The following is an 11079-nucleotide window of genomic DNA, read 5'->3' as shown; positions in this document are numbered from 1 at the left end:
GGAAAGCCTACAGTCAGCCATATCTTCCAGAAAGTCTCCAGGCTCAGCATCTAAAGAGTTCTTAGGGTTCACTTCTCAGTTCTTGAAGTGAACTGAAAAGCTGGTCATTTCCAAGATATATATATATTTAATAAGCCAGTGGCCAATATATTTTAATAAAGGTTAAATGCATTTAATATCCTCAGAGTTTACTTAGAAGAGTAGATAACCTTTTGTTTAAAAGCTGCACCCCTTCAGAGATAACTTTCCAGAATGCAGTGGGTTCCACCAGAAGTAGGTCAAGAAATTTATTTTCAACCTTTCTCTCTCTCTCTCTCTCTTTTAATACCAGGAAGATGAAGAGACGGTTTTCACCAAAAGGGAAGCAGTTTTTGTATAAGAGTGAAGTTAGATGGAAGGTGAGATAAAATTAGCTCACAAGTTGCCCACTTTTGGTCTAGCCTCTAGCGTATTACATTCATGTATACCACCAACACAAACAAGAACAGAGACCTGCTAGGGTGATAAATTTTCACTGATGTTCACTTCTCCTACATTCTCTGTGATTCAGGAGCTTCTGCGGCCGTGGCAGGAAGTATCATGTCAACACTGTGGAGCATGTTCATAGATTATGCCCATAAAATAAACCATTTTTCATACACGAGCCAAAACAAGACACACATCACTCAGCAACCAAAAGTTAATTCTGATGAAATGTGAAGAACCGGTGAAGTTACATTCTAGTATTCTGGGATTTGGGCTTTGCAGTACTATTCTGAGTATCGTGTGAGGTAGAGCAAAATCAAAAACAATACAAAAACCAAAGACATAAATACATTTTCCCGTTCCATTTTTACATGGTGTGTAAATTTAAGCTTTGGAATTTTGTCCACAGTGTTGAGAAATTGTCTTCTTAATGCGAAGTGCTGTCAGTCGAGCTGCCCCATTGGTGAACCAGCACTCACGCATGATTCGGCCCATAAGTCTGAGTGCCTTGAGAAAGGACAAACCAAGAATAAAAAAAATTATCCCCACTGCTATGTTTTGGTATGGTATAAATATTGCCAGGACTCAAGAAAACAATTCAAAAATATTCATCAATGTATATTTACTATTCACATATTCTGGCTTAGACTCTAATTTTCATTCTGATCATGGAATGAACATACTAGTCTCATCCTTCCCTCTGCAACCTTCTGTGTACCCAAAACATTATTCTGGTGAGAGCTGGGATATAACAACATGCAAAAAAGACTGCCTGGGAAAGGAAGAAAACTAATGAAAAATAAGAAACATTTATTTGTTCAAATGAATATGACTTCCATTCCTCCACCTATATCAGTGATATAGAGACCAAGTGCCCAAACCACAACCCAAAAGCCACTTATTTATCGCAAAGTGCCAGGGTCGCATCAGTATTGTGGTGCCCTCATGGGGGGCAGGGAGGCGCCTCTGAGTGCCGCCTCTGGCACGCAAAAACCGGGGGTGCAAAAATGGGCCACCGTGCTGCAAGGCGCAAAAACGGCCATGCCATGGGGTGCAGATACAAGGCACTGCACCATGCAAGAACAGGGCAGGGCTAGTGAGTATCACGCAGGCACTAGCCCCATCCCATTTGCAGCATGTGCGTGCTCGTGGCCCCATGCACGCATGCATGCATGTAAAATGCTTCCCCCTCCCTTTTCTTCCAGTCCACCAATCAACAATGGTTGGTGACCTCTGCTCTACCACCTCTATTTGAGCTTGCTAGTTGGCCACTTCGCCTCCTTTGTGCTGGGCGGGGCTCCTGCGCCGGGCGGCAGTGGTGGTCTAATGCACCTGCTGCTGGTGGCGATGGCGCGTGTGCCAACAGAGAGGGCTCTGAGTGCCGCCTCTGGCATGCATGCCATAGGTTCGCCACCACTGACCTATATCTTTGGATCCATGTCCAGATTCATACATCACACTGAAAAAATTAAAAGGAGTTTTGCAAGTCGATAAGCTGCTATTTAAATGATGTAGTGATGGTCATCCAGTAGGATGGCTTTAAAAGGACAAATTCATGGAAAACACTATTACTATTGTGTATTTGTTGATACAATTTATACTCCTTTTCTACTCAAGCTTTTACTCAAGTAAGCACTAGCCATATCTCCAATTGGCTTTGTAACACCAATGGCTGAAGGACATGAACAGAAAAGGGTTATGTCTATCATCAGGCAATTGGTAGCATTTCAGTTTTTGCTAGGAACACCTTCCTAGGGAATTCCTAGTAACAAGTGCTGAGAGCTGCTGTTTAGCCACATCTGGTCCTTTTTCTCCTTGTGTCCTCCATCTATCTTAAATTCAAATATTGTCCAGCTTTCTGAGTATCTTACAAGATATCTCTTCTGGAGCACCTTTTCTTTTCAGTGCAGCACAGTCCCCTAATAAGTGCTACCAATAAGTTAACAAGTTCTGCCCTCTGACCTTAATTGGTTGATTAACACTCTCCCGGGACTTGCACAGCTGCCTGAAATTGACAAGATCTTCATCAGTTACGCACTGCCTAACCACATTAGTAAACTGTCTTCCTTGAAAAACCAGCCTTTCTGATGTTGGAAAAAGAAATTTCATATACATGTAGGCCAGTGGTGAGATTCAGTCGGTTCGCACCAGTTCAGCAGAATCGGTAGCTAATTTTTTTGTTGCCCAGGCCCAGAACAGACTTCCGGAAGCGGCATCCAGATAGAGAACTGGTTATTCACATATTTGAATCCCACCACTGATGTAGGCCCAAGTACTTTTTTTTTTTTTTGCAGTTTTTCACTTTTAGTTTTGTAAGGAAAGTTAAAAAGATAGTGTGTCCTCCTGTCTCCTCCAATTGTCCTTCCTTCCAATTGTCCATATCCTCATTTCCCTGTTCAGCTACCTGGTGCCTCTAGATAGGTTAGCACTTTCTTATTCTAGATGAAATTTAGGAATGTGAAGGTATAAGGCACCCAGACTTAAGTCCTGCTTTATACTGTGTCTCTTTTACACCATTAGAAAATATTGAAAATTTATATATATGTATATTATATTATATATTTCATATTATATTATACATATATATATTATATGAAGGTGATGATGTTACCTCACAGCTTTGCCACTGATTTGGAATATTTGGCCTCAGCTTTTGTTCACAGATGGCCTTTCTCATTTCTTCTATTGAAGGATCAGAAGACACAGCTTCGTAATAAGGTAACTGGTACTCCTCTACAATTCCTAAGAAAGTAATGAGGTACAAATAGACATTTATTAGTATCGTTTCAAATATTGTAGGAAACAGGTTTTAGAACTTTTGTAACTGTAATAGTTAACAACTTCCTAATGCAACTTTCTATTGCAAACTTGTCCATAACTTGGAATGTCCAAACATGATGGGAGTTAGAATTTCCTGACCTCCTTGGGGAAATGCCGACCTCTACTTCTGAACACAACTGGAGACAGTTGCTTGGAAGAGAATGGTTTCTCTATCAACACCTGTTTTTCTTTCAAAAGATTGTTCAATACCAAAATATTAACTTTTTGTAGAGGTATACACAATATAAGCTTATAAAAGCAGAATGTTTAGAGCCATTAGGCTCAAATTAAAAATAACTGGAAACTATCTTCATTTAAATCTATAGCATGGACAAGATCCTGAATTTGACAGATATTTTTCCCTACCAATCCTTCTTATGTAAAGTAAAAAAAAAAAAAGGTGATGATTAACCAAATTGTGATATGGTCTGAGAGAAGAAGGATAAGATTCATTTGTATACAGCAATAATAACAGACCCTATTGATAAGGTAACATAACATGAGATCGCAAATCTTTTATGGGAATCTATATCTAATTCTACAATGTTAGAATTTAATATTTGGGGGACAGGAAGAGATCTTCCAGACATTGATGGTAGAAGTGTTTTAAGAACCAGAAAAAGAATTTTATACAAGAACATTTCAGAACTGTGTTTCTAAATGTAATCCAGTTTCATTTTGTTTCTTTTTGTCAGTATTGATTCCTGGCGAATGCCTGGACTAACCCCCTGCAATTTTCTCAGCAAGATGCTTGGAAGTGGTTTGTTGCTACTTTCTTCTTAGGTTTGAGAGATAACAATTGCCTCAAGGTCACCCAGCTAGTTTTAACCTGGCACCATAACCAGCACACCAAACTGACTCTCTTAAGCAAATTTTGTATTCTTCAAAGATTACGGTATATCCTTTTTTAAAAAAAAAAAAAAATTATTGCTTTTTTAACATAGTCACCTTAACATTTGGTAAACATCGTATTGTCTGGGTTTATATTTAAAAAACAATCAATAACAATTAATTTCTATAATTCCATAATCTACCTAGTAGCTTTCTTTTATTTTCTCTTCTTCCAATAATATTTTCTTTTACTAACCTTGAATTAGTACATTTCTTAGTATTTTGATAGATAATAAGTGAATATAAACATTTTTCTAGTATTTAACAACCACATCAATATAAAGCTTCTTTTCTAATTGATCATCTTAATTACCTCATCATAGATCCTATTTTCAAAGTTCTTATTTAGATTTGTTTTCCCCGCAATATTCAAAACATTGTTAACAGTTAAGATTTTCTCAGTTAATTATACTTAAGTATTTAAGTCTTTTTCCTCATACAAGCCATCCCAACAATTTTACATTTCTCGTATCTTAAAAAAAGCAACAAAAAAGAGAAGAAAAAAGAAGGAAATAGTATACTACTTGAGAAACATATACCTCTTAAGCTAAGATACATTTATATCCAGAATTTTTCTATTTTTTTAACCATATTCAAGCAAGTGCTTAAGCTTTAGATATTCTATCTGATAAATCCCATCATCTAATTTCTTAATTCTAGCTTTAGCCTCTCTTTTTTTGCCAAACATCTTTCCTAATCTGTTGGACCAAAAAGTCTTTCTTCCCATAGTCTTGTAGATGTTGTTGTAAGTACAAGAGACAAATCCAGTAAGATGTTTTTGTGGGAGGGTTTCGCCCCTTCGTATTCATTGAAAATCTTTTTCTTTCTCTTTCTCTTAATTTCTTTTATCATTTTTTGTCTCTCAAGTTCTCATAGTTCTGACAGCTCTATAATCCATTTTGTTGAATCTTTTTTCTTGTCCTCAAGACTTATTTTGCAATCTTTAAGTGTAAGTTATCTTTTCCATGTCTGATATTCCCTGCAAATTTTTCTCCATCTGGGTTAAGTCATAATTCCTTCCATCATTGGATTCCATCTTTAAATCTCTTTCTTCTGGTTTATTTTCAGTTCTCTGCTTTATCTGATCACTCTCTATTTTTATTTTCTGAGATTTTTTTTGTTGCAAGGTTAAATTGAAGATGTTTTCATTTATATTTTCAAAGTTGTTTTTAATTTCCTCGTGGTTTGAAATCATTGTCATTTGAATTAGTTGCAACATAGTATACATTTCCTCCTGGAAAGTATTTGTTTTTTCTTGATATGTTCTTTCTGCAGATCTTTGATGTTCCATGATAGCAAAAAAACAAAGTTTTCCTTTCTCTGCAAACAGCTTTAGAGTCACAGTTCAATAGATATTTATAATCCAGGAAGGTCAATTTTTTTCCCTAGGGTTTATAATTCTCGCCTTGTAGGTAGCCCAAAATGTTTTCTTTTCTTTTTTGCAGCTGTTCTCTGTTTAGTTAAGACATTGAAGGTCACAAAAACAAGTTATCTTTTTCTGGGCTTTCTGCCAATTTCTGTATTAGAGCAACTACATTTGTATATTTTCATCCACCACTAGATGTCAACGCCAGTTCCTTTTTCAGTTTTCAAAACAAGCAATTACTTTCTTGTTTTCATCAAAATTCTTTTGAAAAGAAAATCTTAAGAAATTCCACCAGTTTCAAACTTATCCAGATTTAAGTCTTATATTCATTTCACTTCAATATATTTCTGTCCCCCATAAATGTTTAATTCGCTGCTTCCTTCTGTGGGAGGGTGAGGCAAGAGTCCCCTTCCTTCTCACTTTCGGAGGATTTTTGCTTCTTGGGTTTTTTTTTCCCAGGAAATCAATTATCAAGTAGAAGAGAGAGAATCAATATTCTTACCCAGTCCCACCCATGTTATGATCAAGCTTAAATTAGTACTTTTGGCTTTGGCTGCTTGTAGCTTGGGCTAGACTCTGGAGTGAAGCTAGCCTGGTTTCTGGAGGGCTTTCCCCAAATGACCGGATTGACCGCCATCTCTCTGCAGTCAACGGGGTTCCCCTCCTTCTTTGTTGCCTCTCTGGGGCAACTTTAGGCCTATTTAGGGTCCCCTAACAGGAAAAAATTGGCCGTAGGGTGCGGAGCCCCTCGGTTGCTATGCTACTGCGCAAAACCAGAAGCCCCTCTTCAAAGATTATATCCTAAAGATACTTTTTTTCCCAAAGGCAAGGGTTTCTTGGTTTTTTTCCTTTGAAAATGTTTCACTTCTTATCCAAGAAGCTTTTTCAGTTCTAAATTCAGTTTTAGAACCAAGAAGCTTTTTGGATGAGAAGCAAAAAGTTTTAAAAAAAAATCCAAAAAAGTCCGGTTGCCTTTGGGAAAAGCACCTTTAGGACCACCATTGCCTGGATGATTGAGAAATTTCATAGACAAAGATCATGAATTTCAGAAAGTGTCCATCCCTATTGTCCAAATTCAGAAAAGTAATAGCTGTCAAGCTCCAGCTGAAAAGCTCAACTAAGAAAAATACCAGAGCCATTGTGTTCTCTAATGTAAACTTTATTGAGCAATATTATACTGATAGGATTAAAGTGAAAGTTAGCTCTAAAGAAATGGCTGGAAGCAGTTAATTGAAAGAATGAATCTTCTCCTCCCCTCTCTGACAGTTCAGGTCACATTGTCCAGTACATCTCCCACTAATTATTATGAGAAGATACTCTAGTTTGCCAAAACAACTTTTTGGCTCTCATGCTGATAAGAACACCTGTGGATCCAAAGTTCTCCCTGTCTCCCTCCCTGCTCTGTAGGCAAGCTAGAAGCACGCAGCAGTCCTAAAAGCAGTAGGTTTCATAGCTTGACAATAGTAATATAAAAGATTATTTCCCCTTAGTGTTCAAATCAATGTTGTCAGAATTTACTTCTCTGAGATTTGAAATCACCTGAACTGTTTTGAATAAGAGTTGCCTTGCTCTCATTCTATGTGCTTCTGAAAATTAAAAACATTTATCTTTTTGATTCTATTTCTATCTCAGTTAATTAAATGTTCATTTTGGTATTTACCCCATTTATGCTTTTTAATATGTCTTAATGATAGATTTTTTAAAAATATACTTCTTTTTATTTTAAAAGCTCTTTAAAACAGGTTATACTTTTTTGTATAATTAAATGTAATACATCATGTCCAAAATGAATAAAAAAATTCAGTAAGAAGCAAAAGTTTTGGTTAAGTGTAAATAGTCTTAATAAGAGACATGGGTCATACCTCCATCTGAGCATCTTCTGGATATCTCCCAATACACCAGTCCAAGAGAGTAGATATCTGCACGCTTGAAAGATTCAAAGTTATTTATGTTCATTGTATCATCAAGTATTTCTGGAGCCATGTACCTTTCAAACACAGAGACAGTGAAATTCATAAATTTGTTGATGAAAGGAAAATTACAAGTTGTTTTTCACAGGTAATGAGAATTTAATTAGTCTTTCCAATATTCAGCAGCATGATTAAAGGAAGGATAATCCAAATGGATAATACATGTGATATCCTTAAGTAAGTGAACGTATTTGAGAGGAAAGATTCAAAATATTATTCATATTTCCCCCCAAATCCTCCCACTTTAGCAGTTTCCCTATAATCAATTTGAATCACACACATAGGAAAGGAACAAATGGTTCCCAAATATAGCATTAATCATCAATTTACCACAGTGCAAAACAAAATATGCACTCTCACATTAGGTGGAGGTCAATTTGAGACATGTTCAATGTACTTGATTTCAATAAGTTCAATTACTTTCAAATGGACATAGGAAGGTTGATTCATTCACCTAATTGTCTCTCAGAAGCTTCAATTTGCTTTGATAGGATATACCCAGCAATGAGCAATAATGTTCCTTCCATAATAAATTACAGTTCTGTTTTTGCTCCTGAGATCTGGAGAAAAATAAACCCTACAGCTCCTCACAATCCATAACTTTTATTTAAGGAAATGCCTTATTTGGTTTCAAGAGGTTATAGAGTTTACCAAGGCAAAACAATAGACCGAGTCATACAAAAGTAGTTTCTGAAGGATCACAAGGAGAAGTTATCAGTAGTTTGATTCTTTCTTGTCCAGACGTGTAGGGCTATAGATCATGTGATAATTAAAAATGCTCAACAACAAAGTTAAAAAACAAAATTAGAGAATGATTGACAAGACTGCACAAATCTGGGGACCTATCACTGAAATGAAGAGGGGCAATTTACAAGAGATCATCTGTCCAATACAGTTTCAGTTTTATGCTCATATCACAATTTTTAAAAACTTTACTTTTTTGTCTGTCTTACCTCTTGGTTCCTACTCTAGGATTCTGTGGTATGTCAATTGTATTTAATACAGAGTCATGCTTCACAGCTAGCCCCAAGTCAGCAATAGCACAGGTTTCGTTCCTTTTGACTAGAATATTTTTAGATTTCAAGTCTCTGTGTGAAATAGCCGGCTTTCCTTTGAAGCACAAAATATATAACAAGTTCAAACTAATGTGCAATTGGTTTACTTAACAGAAAACACATATTACACTGGTATTCAGGTCTTAGGATAAATACAATACATCAACACTAATAGGAGGAATAAAATAAAATATTCTTTCTACTTAAGAAAGCAAGATTCCTGACTGCGTGGCAACTTTTATTTATGTTCAAGTGAAAATGGACAGAAATTGCAGCAGTCTTTGCTGCTTAACCTGAAATGGTTAGGGAGCTTGGCGGTGTTGGGAGGGACTCGTCGCTCCCATGTAACACCGCTGTTGCGCGAGCTGCACTGGTTGCCAGTGGCCTTCCGGGTGCGCTTTAAGGTGTTAGTTACCACCTTTAAAGCGCTCCATGGCATCGGACCTGGTTATCTCCGAGACCGCCTTCTGCCACAGATTCCCTCCCATAGACCGGTACGCTCCCACAGAGTGGGTCTCCTCAGGGTGCCGTCGGCCAAGCAATGTCGGCTGGCGACNTCCAAGGTTCATGAGATTTGCAAAACCTGTTGATTTTTGGTAGGAAAGATTTGGCAATAAGAGAATACTAACATGGCTACATAAAACATACTAGAATTGAGTTTTACATCTTAAAGGATCAATCCTCAACACTGCGGAGTAAGCCTCACTGAATGCAAAGGCTTGTTTCCAAATAAACATGCATGTGATGAGCTATATTTATGAGCATAAGACTCATTAGTGAAAATTAGTGCATTAGAGGGAGGGCAGGCAGAGGTATGTTTTGACCCTTTATCTGCTTGTAGTTCATCTACCTCTTTATAGGATTTAAACTGTTGTGCTAATGTCCACCCATGCTAACTGTTTCCTTAGACCAGTGATGGCAAACCTTTTAGAGACCGAGTGCCCAAACTGCAACCCAAAACCCACTTATGTATCGTCGGGTGCTGGGTGGGCATGGCCAATTGGGTGGGTGTGGCCAATTGGGTGGGTGTGGTCCATTGGGTGGATATGGCTGCAGTGGTAAAGGCAGACTGGGTGGGACTAAAAAGTGCAATCAGTCAATTCCAACTTTGCGATATGTTTTTTTCCCCGCAAGTTGAAATTGATTGATTGATTGAACCTTTTTTTTTTTTTGCACACAGCGGTGGAGGCCTAAAGCGAAAAGGTTTTATAAAACCTAACTGAAAGCTTAGGACTGGGGCGATGGCGCGCATGCCCACAGAGAGGGGTCTGCATGCCACCTTAGACAGTATTTTTACAAATTCATTGACCTGCTCCTTCTGCATGTCATGGATCTCCTGTTCAAATACAAAGACATTTAGATGATACTAAAATTGTGACTATCTCAAATTGTCAGGTAAGTACCCACACTGGCATTCGCATGAAACAAAAATGGGTTTAAGGCATATGGAACTAGAATAACAGAAACTGGAAATGATTTCTGGGATTTTTAAACTAGTAACAGACCGTTATTTAAGAACGTTTTTAGAAAATAAATAAGACTCAAGGGCACGATAGCCCTTCTCCGACCAAAGAAACAATCCACTTTTTAAGGATCAGATCATTCTTTCAAAACACTCTTCTCCCAGGAAAAGAAAAAAGATCTATAGTACCTTTACTTCTCTTAATTGCTTATAAAACTCTTGCTCTCTTTGAAATCTCCATCCAGAATTGTATATTCTCGATTCCAGTACAACCAATGCATTTAAGCAGAACATGATTAACTGGTCAAAATCTCTCTGAGCCTAAAATCCCAGCAGCTGCAGACCAACAAGAGAAGAAAGAAGCCATGTTCACTGGCCTCCATTTCTCTTCTCTGCAGCCCTTAATAGTACAATGCTACAATTCCCCTGAAAAGACAGCCAAAGGCCAGAGGATATTTGCTCCTTGGTCAAAATAAATAAACCACAGGAGGCAGTTTATTTATTTTAAAAAAGCCTCTGGAATTCATCCTACCATAGGACTATATCTTAAGAGCACTTTATAGTGCTCCAATTACGGCATTTGTGTTAAAACACGCAAAACAAACATAAGATAACAAGTAATCTTTGAAATGCAGCCGTGTCCAACTTATTTAAATTTAACTGAGAATGGGTACTTTGGCCTTGATTAAATTATTTGCCTCCTTCCTGAACCAATAAGCAATGTCCTTCACCAGCCACCCACTGAACATTTACCACAGTGCCTCTGTTTTCTACATAAGTTATGATTCCACTGACTTCTGCACACGTGTACATTCTCGTCACCCTATTTCTTTGACTAGGCAACATTATGCAGCACGCAGAAAAAGAAGACAGAGGCAGTAATCCAAATACATTAAAGGCAAGCGATAAGAAAAAAAGACACAGCCCTGTTTACCATTTACTATACTATTCGTTATACTTCTTCCGATCTTTCTATCCTTGTTCCAGCAGGTCCATACACCCTTTCACACATTTTATTCTTAACCTACTTATGTGTCTAACCAGCCAGTA

At 37.5% G+C, this 11079-nt stretch overlaps 1 protein-coding gene across 1 annotated transcript in view; it reads right to left on the bottom strand.

Annotated features, from left to right (window-relative positions):
• Nucleotides 1-434: 434 nt before the first annotated feature.
• ACVR1C (activin A receptor type 1C) overlaps nucleotides 435-11079 on the bottom strand; it is a 37586-nt gene continuing 26941 nt past the window's right edge. The window contains exons 5-10 of the mRNA XM_015818368.1: nucleotides 9847-9903; nucleotides 9232-9316; nucleotides 8466-8673; nucleotides 7405-7529; nucleotides 3077-3207; nucleotides 435-972 (exon numbers count right to left, since the gene is read on the bottom strand). Of these exons, the coding sequence (XP_015673854.1) occupies nucleotides 850-972; nucleotides 3077-3207; nucleotides 7405-7529; nucleotides 8466-8673; nucleotides 9232-9316; nucleotides 9847-9903 (729 nt within the window). The 3' untranslated portion in view covers nucleotides 435-849. The remainder of the gene's footprint in view (nucleotides 973-3076; nucleotides 3208-7404; nucleotides 7530-8465; nucleotides 8674-9231; nucleotides 9317-9846; nucleotides 9904-11079) is intronic.

Source organism: Protobothrops mucrosquamatus, unplaced genomic scaffold, assembly GCF_001527695.2.
Source record: "Protobothrops mucrosquamatus isolate PMUCROS unplaced genomic scaffold, P.Mucros_1.0 scaffold729, whole genome shotgun sequence".
Classification (NCBI taxonomy): domain Eukaryota; kingdom Metazoa; phylum Chordata; class Lepidosauria; order Squamata; family Viperidae; genus Protobothrops; species Protobothrops mucrosquamatus.
This window is presented reverse-complemented; position numbering and strand designations above follow the sequence as displayed.